General features: G+C 38.1%; 1 protein-coding gene across 1 annotated transcript in view; it reads right to left on the bottom strand.

The window, feature by feature from the left end:
* MBOAT2 (membrane bound glycerophospholipid O-acyltransferase 2) overlaps nt 1–15,538 on the bottom strand; it is an 86,695-nt gene that overhangs the window by 56,215 nt on the left and 14,942 nt on the right. Inside the window, exon 3 of the mRNA XM_072332342.1 lies at nt 13,001–13,078. Coding sequence (XP_072188443.1) covers nt 13,001–13,078 — 78 coding nt within the window. The remainder of the gene's footprint in view (nt 1–13,000; nt 13,079–15,538) is intronic.

The raw sequence follows: 15,538 nt of genomic DNA, 5'->3' as shown, positions 1-15,538 counted from the left end.
AAGTTAAGAATCATTTTACTTCTTCATTGATTACAAAACACGAACAAGTGATGCTAGTGAGGGACAGATGTATTTGCCATCACTGGCATTACTTCTTGCCCATTCTTTCAGTTTTAGAAAATGTCACTTCATAAGGCAATGCATATTAACTGTTAAAATACATAGGTTTTATCACTTGAACTACCAAAAGAACTGGACAAGGACAGCATCCCAATCTATGCGTGTGTTCTAAATGGTTTTGTAGTTTATTTCTTAATCCTCAAAGGATCATAATTTTTAAGAGCACAAATCATTTCATAATCTTGAGGTATTGCACATCTACAATGCAAAGTGACCTTTGTAAGGTGTCTGAATAATACACCAAGTAATTACATGCTGTGTTAGCAGTGCTTTGCTATTCAAACTAAACTCAATCTGTTTCTAGGTGCCTTAGGCTCCTTTATTTAGATCTTCCTACTGTTTAGAGAGATCTTCTCACATACACTAATTGCTCAAATAAAAGCATGGAAAAGTGCCAGAGAAACTAACCAGCTCCAAAAGCCACACGGTTTATATCAAAGCAACATCAGAATAAAGCTTTATTTCAACCCACCTTTCAGAAGCCAGCATGGTTTGCTTTATAACCCTTTTAAAAGGGATAGAACGCCTTAGCTATTTCAGTATGCAAATATCTCACCTGGACATGGATAAAAAATTTGTTTTTTCTGATAGAAATCTATTTTTCTGCTCTCCAGTAGCCAGGAACAACAAGGAAGCTGCTGGCTTCTGACTGTAAGTCTGATAGCAGCTCAGTAGCAAGGTCCTCCCATTTTCTTCTAAAGCTCCCTCAGTTCCATCCATATCACATTACATTCACGTAGAGCAGTTCTCATTTTGTTCCCATATAAACTGGCAATAAGATGCTTCAGGGACAGTTCTTCAGAAACCACAATCGCATCACATGTGAACTTCCAAAGCAAATTTTCTAGTTAAACTACTGCAGTCATGAACTGAAGAAAAACAACTGCCTCAAGACCACAATTTTATATGAATATCCTATGCATAAAGAATGTGTCTATAAATTCCATTTACTGATCAGATTTCCAGAGCAGCATGAACACAAAGAAAGAGCCAGGATTCTTCTTTTTCTTTCCTTACTGTTGGACACATTGCAAGCACTGTTGATCAGTGAGAAAAAACTATCAACAAAGAAGTTCATTTTCTTGATACCTCAAAATGCATTTACTATATAAGACATACTGAAATCAGCTCAAAATTATATCTTCAACAAGGCCAAATGCAGGGCTGAGACATGAAGCTCTTGAAGTAGGTCAAGAGGAGGGCCAGTAAGATGACCAGAGAGTTGGAGCACCTCTCCTATGAGGAAAGGCTGAGGGAAATGGGCTTGTTTAGCTTGGAGAAGAGAAGGCTCCAGGTAGCCCTTATTGTGGCCTTCCAATACCTGAAAAGAGCACAAAAATAGGAGGGAGGGGGTATGGCTTGTTTACAAGGATGGACAGTGTGATAGGACAAGGGGGAATGGTTTTAAACTAAGACAGGGCATGTTTAGGTTAGATATCAGGAGAAAGTTTTTCACTCAGAGGGTGATGACACACTGGAACAGGTTGGCCAGGGAGATTGCGGATGCCCCATCCCTGGAGGCATTCAAGGCCAGGCTGGATGTGGCTCTGGGCAGCCTGGCCTGGTGACTCAGCACAAAGCACAGGGGCTGAAACTGGATGATCATTGTGGTCCCTTTCAAATCAGGTCATTCTATGGTTATACAGAAACATGTCAGGATCTTACTAGTACTCTCTATGCTCACACAGCTGAGGAATCATTTTCAAAGCCAGAAGACAGTAATTCAACAGGAATGAAAGCACAATATACATGAAGTGTGGTATCAGAAATGGATACACTACAGTGGAGGGAAAGAAGAGGGAACTCCTGATAAACTGGAAAGTCCTAGACTTAATACAGACTGTCCAAAATAGTGGACTTAACATCACAGGCACTCCCAAAAGGGACAGAATACCAAGGAAAAGGTGGTCAGCTACATGGCTGTTTACAATTATGCATTACATGTAGGCATGGCGCATTTCCATGTGAGACCATCTATTAATAAAATACATTATTCACTCTAAGTAATCATGCTCTGAAATACCCAGTTTCCCTTTGCAAGCCCACTGACTTCACAGTTCCCGTTGTGCCTGTGATTAGTAATGACTGCAAACTGCTTAGCATTTGTCTATATTAAGTATTTCATATTTCATCTCCAGCACTGAAGATGAACGCTGTGCTATATTGTTCAAGGTATGTGCATCTTCTTATAAGACACCGATACAGAGAAGAACTGCTTTAATACCACAGCCAAAATTTGACAGGAAGCAGAACATGAAGAGCTCCATTTCACTTTCTCACAGGGCAGAATTAAAATAGGAGTCGGACAGTCATTTACAATTTAAGTATTTTACTGCTTGTCTTTGGAAGTTCCATTTTACTGATTAAACAGCAATTTGAAATCTACTGTCAGAACTATAAGCATCCTACATAAGAACTATGCCAATGGATTTGCAAGGAAACAGGGCTTCTTTGCACATTACCCCATTAAGATCTTGAGGCAACTCAATCCTAGTGAAGACAGCATGAGTAAATCCCTTACATACCCTTTCATAGCATAGAAGGAATTTCCTGTTTGAATACTGAAAACACAGTTGTCTTTGAATGCAACTGAAAATTAATTGAAAATTGAAACAAACTTGAAATATCAAATACTCCCTCTGATATTTCTAAGTCACCCAGCCTGGATTCCACCTGTTTCTACTAGCCTATAGATACAAGATTTACGTATTTTCTGTTGGTGCAATCATTGCTTTGAGTTTTTCACCCATCCTCTTTTTATTATTTATTTTTATTCCCCTCAAAAAGGATGACAAGAAAACAGATTACTACCTGTTGCCTAACATTGTCTCCTTGTGCCAAAATAATTGTCTTGGTCACTTGTTTCATTTCAATTGAAAGGAGCCTGCCATGCATCAGCTGACAATAATAAATCCATGCAACTTCAAGGAAAGTTGACAATGCTCTGCACCAATGGGGTGGCAGGAAATTAAGGAATAAAAATAAAGCTTGTGTAGTTAGTCCAGATCAGATAAAGAAATTATTCTGCATGAAGTCATCTCAAACAAATGTTAAGCTATAATAGACATTGAAGCAAGACACCAAAAGGAAATGGCTGGCATGCTTATGACAACAATCCAGGATCATGTGCATATTAAGGAAGGCTTCAGTTTCGTAGAACAGCCTGCTCTAGTTGTTCCTGTTCTGAACATGAGGGCTAGACTAGAAAATGCTTCCAGCCTCAGCTGTGCTATTATTTTACAGTCTCATCTGACTTCCAATAATGACATTTTACCTTTTTAACGGCAGTGAAATTTAAAATGAAGGTGTTTGTATTTTGTAAATACCGGTCCTTTTTATTTACATCCAGCTCCCCTTAAAGGAAATTTGTTATTTAAACAACATGCATCTGTATCAAAATGGGCCAACTTCCTCCATTTCTTCAATCCTCTTTTAGCTCCAAATCAGGCACTTTGTACACCACCACTTCCAGTTCTGCATTCAAAATGGACTTGCATAATTTACAGTCAACAAAGCCATTGAGGACAATGAAATGGTTGTTTGCTGAGCTTGTCATCACTACTCAAGCGCAATTTGTCCCAAATAAAAGACATTTCAAAGAATGAAATATTTTAAAAGCACGCTGAAATGAAATAAATGACTGTAAAATGAAGAATACTTGCATATAATCCCTCTCTATCATAACCACAACTGGTTCAATTCAGTTGATGTCATACAACCAGAATTTTTAATCAACTGCTATTAGCTGCAGCCTTTGCCAGAAGCTGAAGATGAGCCCAGCTTTCACTGAACTTTTCTAGGTACAATTTATTCTGCCACTTCATTTTGTAAGAAGCCCAATTTATTTGGCATCAATAGTTTGTTGAGGTAATAAACCATGCAGCAATGATACCATGACTCAGACCTCATTTGCTAGCAGTCAAGTTGCTTGGCAGCATGACAGGCAGAGTAATGTGCCTTGAAGAAGTATTTATATAAATGCTACAACTTGCAAGGATTATCAAACAAATACGCTGCCCAGAAAACATGACTTGACTCTTGCTATCAATTTTCTCTTGCTTGATTAATTGATTGAGCTCACCCTCACTTTGGGTATGAAGTTTAAAAAAATATATCTGTACAAGCCAGAAAGCAACAACTACTCAGTCCCAGCAGATTCCTAATGCACCGTGCCATTTTGCAGTACCACTTCTTTCCAAAATTGTCCTCTCTGCTTATAGAAATAGAGTTTTATATATATATATATATTTATTATTTTTTTTTTTCATCAATTCAGTTTAATTACAGAATCACAGAATTATCAAGGTTGGAAAAGACCTAAAAGATCATCCAGTCCAACCATTACCAATACTTCTCAGCTGAATCATATTCCTCAATGCAACATCCAAACGTTTCTTGAACACTCCCGTGGTCAGTGACTCCACCACCTCCCTGGGCAGTGCATTCCAATGCCTGACTACCCTTTCCGAGAAGTAATACTTCCTAATGTCCAATGTTTAAGAGAACTCTTTCAATCAAACTTCAATGCTCAATCCATAACTACTTCTCAAAATCAAAATCCAGAAATGTTTTTGCCCAAGTTTTGTCCAGTGGAATGATGGAGGTTTTATATCCCAGCAACATCATCATCATCATCATCATGCCTGCTCTGAGAACTCCTTTCCTTGAAGGACATCAGCAGCCAAATTCAGGAGTAAATAAGAAGGTGGGAAAATGTAAAATGCACTAATTTAAACTTTTCTCCTTGGAAAGGCAAAGTATAGAACCAGAATTTGTTGTAGTTGCAATGAAACTTTAGTACATCTCTCTATTATCAGTGCAATTGGAGGCCTGAATGCAAAACAGCTACAAAACTTGAGAAATAGTGTATTTTCTTCTGTTGCTCAGCAACAAACATTGCACCAAGCTTTGCAAAGCTTCAGACTATGTGATTTTTTTTTGTCTTTCCTTCTTCCTCCCCACGTATACACATCAAGGAAGAATAAATAAATGAACGTTTCATTGTTTAAAAATAAGACAAAATTTACACGCATTTTAAATGGTAACAAAATGCCAGTTCCAATCTTCACTCCACTTCCGTCACTACAAAAATAGGATCGGTAAAGGGCCTTTCTATTCAAACATCCCAGCTTTAAGAAGGATATTAAATCAAGTTGTTACTCCTTTATTGTTTTAAGCAACTCATTAAGTCCTATCAAAACACGGCCAGGAGAGTTACAGGAAGTTATTGAAGTGGATGAGCTTGTAGGAACTATTTAAAACAAATGCTTTTAAAAGAACTTCACAAGGATTCCTAGGAAATTCCTTCACAGCTATTTACTTCAACAAGTGTTCACTTATCAAGTCACTGAAGGCAGCCATCTATTTACATGGCTATTTTTGGAATGGCCAGATCTTCAGCACACAGGGAATCGCTGCCCGTTGTTTTCATTCACACTCCTTGGAGTACAGAATTTTCATCTGTAGGTAAGCATCAGAATAAAGGAAACACAGAAGAAATTGCTAAGGTAAATAAAAGCAACCAAGACCACTATAGAAACAAACAGGACTCCTAGTAGTACTAGCCATCATTTTCAAGCTCCACAAAAGTAAATGGGGATAGTGTTGGGGGAGGAAGGGGAGAGGGGTTTGTTGCTGTTGTTGCTTTCGTTGGCTTTTTGTTGGCTTTTTGTTGTTATTTGAATCTGTTTTGTTTGCTTCTAAAATCACAGTACATTACTTTTTAGGTTTTCGTTGCTTCAATGAGTAATTTGAAGCAGAAGAGAAAACATGAGGGAGGCAACTAGTAAACTTCAAAGAACTATAGGATATGCCCCATCCTCATTCTTACCCTGCATATTAACCAAGGTAGAGCCAGCAAGATGCAGGAATACAAGCTGTGCAGAGCTCTCATGTGCATGGTTATGACATCTCTTCACACAGGACATCCAATTTAACCACATAAAGAAGATGTATTCAGCACTTAAGGACAAAGATGTCTCAAAGATGTTAGAACTGACAAAAATAGGGAACTTACTTCAAATCATACCCTTCAGCTATCTGCAATAGTTCTATTTTAACTGATTTACCTTTTTAGGGTGCTCAGAGTTAAGCTACATTGTTGCAGAAGCAAACACTAATTTCTTTTCAGCAAACAAATTAATCTGACATTATACAAGCAAAGTCTCAAAGACTTCATACAATTAGGAAGACAATCAAGCAGCAAGACCATATATTTTGCTATTCAGAAACATACGCTTCACCTCTCGGTTAGCATGCTTCTGCATGGAAGCATTTTAGTACTTCTGACTGCAAACAAGAGACCAGCTAAAAGCAAATCAGGAATCTTGCATTCAGTGCCATTAACTCATTTTCTGTAATACTTTCTAAAAACCACACCACATTTTTATCTCCTCTCTGGGCAGCAGTGCTGGGGCCTCACTGCCCTCCGAGTGAAAAATGGCATCCTAACATCTAACGTAGATCTCCCCTCTCTTAGTTTAAAGCCATTTCCCCCATATCCTATCACTATCAGATCATGTGAAAAAGTCACCACCACCACCACCCCCTCCTTTTAAGCTCCACTCAAGTACTGCAAATCCATTCCTTAAGATTTGCATTATGTATTTTACCTATGGCATTGCTTATGCTGAGACAGTTACATCTAATGGCCACTGATCTTTTCTTACAGAGTATAATCCCTTCTCTTTGGGACAAGACATATCACTTCTGAACAGAAGAATGACTATTATTTGTTCTTAACTATTAATACATTCTCCCAAATACAGCCACCCATTGGGCCTGACAGTTGTTCCTAATAGGTGAAAATGAAATTGCAATGTATGCAGTAGGAGCTAATATTGTTTAGGATATATTTGATTCTCTTCTATGAAAAAATAACTTTTAAATTGCTCTTAAATCAAATATACATTTTGTAATTATGGACTATTGACAGGTTTTTGTTTATTTTTGTGTGTTTTTTCATTTGCTTGGTTTTTTTTGGTTTGTTTTGCCTTTAGCATATGTTGGATAAGGCACCTTGATACTTAAGGCTGCAGAAGTTGGAGTTGAGATCTTCTCTCATCTTCAATTTATCCTTGGCTGGATGATAAGAACACACTCTTGATTTTTCAGCTCTCAACTGGTTTATTTATTTCACATAAGTTTATCTTACTTGCACTAACTGCAGGAACAGAAACATAGAACTTTTTGGTGCACGCAGAACAATTTGCGGCTGCTAATGCTTCAAATCTGGAATGAGGTATTCTCCACACTATGGGCACTGCCCTTTGGCAGCTACCCATGTAGCAGGCTTTTTTCATTCAAGTTCCATGAATAAATTACAAATTTATAACTGAGAAGTGATGGCTGATAGCTTACTTACAGTTCTCTGGATGCCCTTGTGTCTTCTAAGGAATGTAATTAGAGCGGCAGGCTTCCAACCCTAGCTTCGCTAAAAATTATCACCAGAATGTGATAGCATTTCTTAACAGATATTAGATATTGTTGTTTCAGTCTGCATATTTGATGACTAACTTTAGATGCTGCATCAGATCCTCTTTTGGAGATAAAAAAAATTCTCCTTTATCCACATCACATATGTTCTTCATAGACTTTACAGCACTTGTGATCAAATCAAAAGGAGGCAGGAACAAAAAGCCCTACATTTGTCTCGATTAAGGGCCCTTGGAAGAGATGAAAGCTCAAAAAGAAATAAAAACAGCCCAAAAACCACTCTCAAAAAAAAAAAAAATCACTTAAGCTTATAAATTCTCTTATTTCTGAAGATACAAGAAAGACATTTACAATAAATCTCCCCTCTCACTCACAGGATGAGTGTGACAGTAATTTTCTCGATCCATTTTGGATTTCACTGAAACCATCACTTTCAAAAATAGGTAACAATTCTGATAGCAAATTAAGTTGCAGGGTAACCGTAAGTCCAACGTGTCGATCAGCTAATCGTGACATGCAGCAGAACTTGTCAGTCAGGTGTTTAATGAAATGCCTCAATTAACATGCTGAGCAAATTAATTCAGATGAACATTTTGTTGAAGTAGATTAAAAAATAAACACTTGAAGTGAAGAACCTTTAAAAAGACCCTGCTGGCTTTTCTCCATGTAGCTTCCAGGTTAAGAAGCTGAATCTTTTCAAGTCCTTATTGTTAAGCTTACTTGCTTGCCTTCCTCTGGTGATTATGGACTGTACTGGTAATCCCTTCACCACAATGTTTATAAATTGAAACTTTACCAAAATATTAGGAGTTCAAAATGCTAGCAGCAAGTACTTGATCAACTTCTATGTGGTATTTGGCAGACACTTAACCTACTGAAGTCAGATGAAACATGATGAAACATAGGAACAGAAGCCACCACAGCCTCATTAACTGATAAGAGGAGAAAAATATTAAATCCTTTAAAAAGGACAAAAAGTCATCCAAATGAGCAGCCACCACATTTCCATTGATGAAACACAGTCCCAAAGAGAAAGTACCTAATTTTGATAGGCAAGGAAGTTATTTCATAAAAGACGCAAGAAAGTAGTCCATGTAATAATCAGGAAGATGCTTGAAACATGACAAAATTATGAGAATCCATCAAAAAAAATCAGTTCTGTGAGTTCTCCAAGCTCATTAAATATTTACCTCTAATAGTCTAATAGTTATTCCAGTTCTATTAGTCCTTTAGCGGCTTTCTTTTTACAACTTCAATGTGCCAGAAAATAGCTAAGTGATTTCCCCCACACACACACCCCTTAATCCAGAAATAACCTCATAAATTATTGTAGTTCAATTCTGGACTTCTGGAACAATACAACGATCATCCTATAACCTAAAGCATAAGGCAGAACATATTAGATACCAATAGCACACCTACTGCTTGGTAACACTAGACACAGTAGTACGCTATTGCTTGTCTTAATATTAGCAGATTCATGAGGTTCAAAAGGACTGATTTTAAATGAGCAGATTTACTTTCTATGCTGTCACAGCTGGAATTTGAGCCTTATCAGTGAAGTCACTGAGAAAACTACTGATTCAGTGAAGCAACTGCGAGCCCTGGAATTGACTTTCCTTTCCACACAGGCAGAGGGACATTATTTACCAACCATAAAATGAACAATTATGTCAAAAGAGAAAGTTGCCTGGAAGCCTTAAAAAGCTTGTCAGTAAGTCACCTGTGCACGATTTGCTTACATAGCTACTAGCCAACAGTAGCCAACTGCTCCAAGGAAAAACTCTGCCATTTGGGGTTTTGTCTCTTAAGGAAAGCAGTGGTTCCAAAAAAAACCCAAAAAAACACAAAAGGATACAGGAGGATTTCTAAGGAAAAATAAAATAGCACCATATCAGTTATCAAACACAAACGTATTGCAGTTGAGAACTTGTTTAACATATCTTTCATTTTTACCACTGAGCCACAAAAGCACCACAAATATGCAACCTCGGTGACAAACTCACATTCTTCTCAGGAAACGCTGCTCACCACTCCACTATTCATTTAAATACCACCATTGAAACAAGACTTAGGTCTAAAAAAACCCTGCTGCTGCTTTTAGTTAAATCCACATCTCAGGTAACCGCCCTTTTAGTAATCAACTTTTTTTCCTGAAAGTTGTAAAATACAAAGGTAAGATTTGCTTCCTTCTTGGCACATCCATTTTTTCTTTTTGCATGGAGTTTTACTTCCACATCTCTCCCTCTCCCATTACTGAAGTAAGGCTTTCATCTTTAACACAGTGTACATTGCCAAGACTAACATTTAAAAGCAATAGCTGCAGAGAGTTCAGATACTCTAGGAAGATCACAAAGGCAGAAACTCGGCAAAACAGCAAGACTTCAAGGAAGTACATGAAGAAAATGACAGAGGTCTGGAAGACCATCAGTACCAGACCTGAAAGTCTGTTCTACAGAACACAGAAGTTCAGCAAAACTTGCTCCTTGCTTCAAATGGTAAGGCTGTCAGCCTGCCCAGCATATAGCAGCTGAATTGATAAACAGTCTAAAAACGTCACTTGTTTCTTAATTTGTCAAAACAAATTTTAGAGGGGCTGGAGAGAATGAGGTAGTGTTACAAAGAATGACAGGGATAACCATTTTCCCAATTCATAAACTCATCTGCAGGATGACAGGCAGGAGAAGAGAAAAACAACTTCAGTGAATGAATTTGGATGTAAGCTGGGTACAGCCCTGGCACAGGTTGCCCAGAGGCTGCATGGTCTCCTCCTTGGAGGTTTCCAAAGCTGCTGTGATGTGGTGCTGGGCATCCTGCTCCAGCAAGGGCTGTGCTGGATGGATCCAGAGGTTCCTGCCCACCTGAGTCACATTGTGATTATCACAGAAGAATATTTTGCATAATATGCAAGTGATTTTCCATCCAAAATCACTTGAATCCATATTTCCATCATATATAAGTATTTGGTGTTCTGTGGTATCTGAATTTAAGCAGCATATGAACAGTGCAGGTAACCTCTTAACTGGGACTGCCAGGAAGTGGGCTCTTCTACCACCAATGAAATAGATCACGAAACAATGCAGACATCCAGAAGTACTCTGAATAGCTGTATATACACACAACTACCAGCAGGGCATGGGCAGGGCCATACCGCCTGGCCTCAGGGCTGGAAAAACAGGGTGCCATCTGAAAAGTAGTGTTTTCACAGCAGAAAATCAGGACTACAGGGGGTAGTCCTTCTGTAAAAGGTACTGACATCTAGAGACACCAAGAGACTCTACTCCTCCCAGGGCATGGTAACAACTGAAAGAGATGACCTTCTACAAGTCTTTCTGTCACCTCTTAGAATGGCTCTTGGAGCTTCCCAGACAGCATCCAAGCATTACCCCTAGCGTTGGCTGGTGGAAGCCAAAACTGCACCAAACAGGTACTGTCCACAGTCCAGCACTCTTGCTTGCTTTCTGGCCCTGCTCTTATTCCTTATTTATTCAGCAGTAAAAACCTCAATATGGTTTTTGAATATAGGAAGCTACAGCTGTATTTTCTACTGCTGCCAGAGAACAGCTAGCAGCAGAACTACTGTGCTTCCAGGCTGCCAGATGCTTAGGTTTTCTATTCATACTGCTGTATCAGCAGAAATGACCTGAAAGGAGCAACTATGAACTGACTTACAAGAACTACTAGACACCAGACTAACTCTATTTCAGGTTGAGTTTCAACAACCATCTTTAAAGACATTTAATACTCGCACCAACCTTATACCACAAGTGCATTTTCTAAACTTACTGTTCGTTGCAGCCTTCACACTATTTTGCATAGCTATGCAGCACAAGCATTATCCCTTTCACTTGAATCAAAGTCCTTAAATAGTACTAAAATACAGCTAGTAAAACAAACTCATTGAATACTTACTTGAAATAAAAATATTGCTTCATTAATAAGGCTTTTTTTTTTTCTAATCAGCTTTAAAGTATGAGCATCTGTTACATGTTACACTTTTTTCCTTCATTGAAAGAACAGCTTTCTAGTTTCATTCAGTGGTATCCTAATTCATACCATGATACAGCAACATAAGCCCAGCAGTCAAATCTGAGTTCTACCATTCTAGGTGAGGAGCAACTGTGCCTAACAGAACACACACACACACACAGTTGCACATAGCACAGCAGTCATTTCAACAAATGAGGCCTCAGAGTTACACCAGCTAGTATGAGCCAGGAGAACCCAGAGCTTGTCAGTTTGCAAGCTCCAACACAGGAACATAAAATGCATGAATTCTCACCTGCCTCACTGCCAGTGAAGTAAATAACCACTAGATTTCTACAGGGTTTGTTATGATGAAGACCCAGGTATACCAATGCAGTGCCTCCCCTTTGCATTTCTCAAGAGAAATCAGGATGAACCAGTTGTTTTAAAACAACTTCTTACCAAAGCAACCATTAGGGAGCAAACTGCCAATCCAACCAAAGTTCTCACATCTGTAGTAGTTTGATTAGGTCAGCCTTTGCAGACAACCCTGAAAACAAGAGCCTAACACAGTTCACGTCTAGAGGCAGAATAAAATTCTATTCAGTAGCAGTATAAAGGAGCAGAGTGTATTATAACAAACAGGATCATGAAAGTCACCCTGGCTTCCTGTGTAAAGCAATTCTCCTTTTTGATTCTTTTACCAGCATCTTTCCTGACAGCTTCATTCACGTCAGAAACCTGTTCAAGCACAGATCTGCTGTTTTGCTAAGCATTTATGCAGGAATTAACACTGTGGGAACCTAATTTGGTTCTGATCTCTAGGCTAGTGCAATATTAAAACACACATACAGTAATAAGAGACATGTGCTTCCTGGTTTCAAGAATGATTTTAAAAAGGAAAACAAGCTATGTTCTGCATGGCTTCAGATACTGTTAAGCTAATTGTGTGCTCAAGCAAACCTAAAATAATGCCCTACATATTTAATTTTATGATGGTATTTTTGTCTAAGACAGCAGTCGCTCTGTGCTTTCTTACAAAAGAAAGAGAGCATGGCAAACAGTACCTTAATATACATCTCACAGACTGACATATCTCTTCAGACAGACATCTTCCTTCTAGTAGCAACAGATGTTATCAGAATACATTTATATCGCTATCCTATATTTCTGAGAAACCTAACATTATTAAGTAATGGCAAAAAAAAAAAATAATCAGAATGCTGAGAATGCTATTATCCCCAGTCTCAGTGGGGATATTGTCAATTATAACAAGCTTCAGATATTCAAAAAAGGAGGCAAAAATGCCATATAAACCATTTTCTCTCCTGGAAAAAAAATCAGAGTTAGCAGAAATGAGATATTGAAGGATCTGGGCATGCCACTGCAACTAGAAGCAGCATAAATGCACAGCTACAAGGAAGCACAACAGTAGCATTCTTTAATTTTTCTATTATTAAGCTTTAGAATAAAAACTTACTTGTGCATGTTTTCCACTCCTATTATGATCATGAGATAGTAGGAAATTCCACTTTGTATAACAAAATGTAAGGCATACCTAGGAGGAAAAAAAAATAATCACTCAAGGCATTTTCATTAATGACAATAAGCCACATTATTTATTTACTTAATGTTGACCTGAAGAGGTTTCTCAAATTCTAACTCCATCATTTTTACTGGAAAATTAAAATGCGTTCTATTTAGGTTTGCAGCAGCCCTCACTCCTCCCAACAGCTTCCCCGTTTAGAATAGCACAGACAGTAATAATGAGCAAAGACTATAGACTTAACTAGAACTCTCCAGCTAATAAACAAGAACATAAAAATGTTGATAATCTTAAGGTACAAATAACAGGCCTTCAAATACTTTCATCTGGCATTATGTCATGAGTAAATAACATGAACGTTTTGTGGCTCAGTTCCGATATCTGTCACTTCGCCTGTCTGAAACAACAGATCTCCGATAAGGTCAACCATATTTTAGTAAGCACGGTATCAGCATAAAGGAAGATTTCCTTTCCCCAGCACTAAGTACAGCAGCCTCCTTGCCCCAGGTGGTCAGTAGCCAACTAGAGATGGGGAAAAGCATTCAGTCCTCAACCAAACTTGATTCACTTTCAGTTTTATGCTCTTAGTGCCTCAGTAACATTGACATGTACTCAAGTGATACACTGATCTAGCTTGGGATTTTTCCCCATGAAAAGCAGCCTCAGAGCAGCTCCTGTTCTGTTCTCCCAATCTGCTTTTTTTCTTTTTTCTGCTTGTCAGCAACTGTGTAATTTCACTCTTCATTCATTCACTAGGAGATGCCTTAAAAGCTACTGGACAAGAGACCTGCAAAAAGTCTAAATGTGATGAACCCACAGAAACAAATTCACTTGGACATTGATTGACATTGAAAAATAACATTCAATGGAAGCTCCTATCAGTACTGTCTGCCATGCTCCTTTAACAGCTACCCTCGTTTAAGTTATGACTACCTAAAATTCAAATGCACATTTATCACATACAAATGCCCATTAAAATATATATTCACTTTTTCTTTTCAGATCAACCACATATAAGCAACAATACATAACAAAGGCAGTATTAGTGAAATGAAAAACATCACGTCGGGAAGGTTGCTTTTTGAACAGATGGAGGGATACATTACAATAAAGCCTGAAGAAGCTCCGATTGACATGGATAGTGTGTCAAGATTGCAGTCCCTGAAAATATTTCTTTCAGGACAAGTCTCATTAACAGCAGCAATTTAATTTTTTGAACATGAGATCAATCATATGAGATGCATCTAAATACTATATGGAGTAATTCAGTTATAAACAAGTGGCATTCTAGGCCTTCGGTGCTATTGGACATTATCCCCAGGGAGTGATCCCTTTTATTCCACATCGCCATCACAAGTGTAACAAAGCATTGCACGAGCAAAACAAAACCAAGAAGAAGTAAAACCTTAAAAACAGACTTGCAGAAAATACACTTAAGCGATAGGAAAAGGTTGGGACAAGTGCAACTGAATTATCAGTCTCTTAAAGAAAGAATATTCTGTGCATTTTAAATTTTCTGCTTTTTAAAAAGCTTTTTGTTCCTTAATTATTAAAAAAAAAAAAATGTTTAGTAAAAGAGAAATCTGTTGCTAAAATAATCGTGGTAAGTATGATCCAGAGCAAACAAGAAGAACCTGGATTTCTACCATGGAACACAATTTCTCTGCAATGACTTTTTTCAGATGTACTGCCAATGAGAAAGAAGCTTCCACAAGTCTTTCTTCAAATCTGCTGGGAGTGGAGGTTTTCTTTCTCAAGTCTCCCAGCTACAACACTGAGATAGGAATATTGGTTACACTTGTCATTACAAGCTACACTTAATGATTTCTGCTTCCAAAGATACAGAATGTGCTTCTAAAGCTTACACAGCTCTCACCAAAACCACACACGTCTGCTGTGTCATTCTTGTTTGCAGCTAGGACCTTATATCTTTGACAGCAGATTGCTCAAAGCAAAATACCAGGGCCAAAAGTTGAATAAATACATGGGATTTACACAATTACATATATAAGTAAATAGCATAAGTAAATCTAAAGAGTAAAAGCTTGATGTTTCCTAAATTTAGAAGTAATACTTATCAAATAATGTTGGACAGCCTCAGTAACATGTCAAAGTAGAGACCAAATCTGTGGTTTGGAATGTGAGATTTATTTATACACGCTGTGCACAGACACAGTGTGCACATGCTGTACGCATCTTCCCATCTGCACCCAGAGTCAGTGTAAATCTAAGCCCCCTATATACTTAAAATTGAAAAAGCAGTTTGCTTACAGTGCACTGAACTGAACTGGCTCTTAATTCAGCTTGGGAAGATGAGAGCCATTTCATAACTTTGAAGAAGAAAAAGAAAAATCACTCAACTAAATGCATTCCCTTTATTAGCCCTACTTCCATTCCCTTTATTAGCCCTACTTCCATTCCCTTTATTAGCCCTACTTCCATTCCCTTTATTAGCCCTACTTCCATTCTGTC

Source organism: Excalfactoria chinensis, chromosome 3 (assembly GCF_039878825.1).
Source record: "Excalfactoria chinensis isolate bCotChi1 chromosome 3, bCotChi1.hap2, whole genome shotgun sequence".
In the NCBI taxonomy this organism is placed as follows: Eukaryota; Metazoa; Chordata; class Aves; order Galliformes; family Phasianidae; genus Excalfactoria; species Excalfactoria chinensis.
This window is presented reverse-complemented; position numbering and strand designations above follow the sequence as displayed.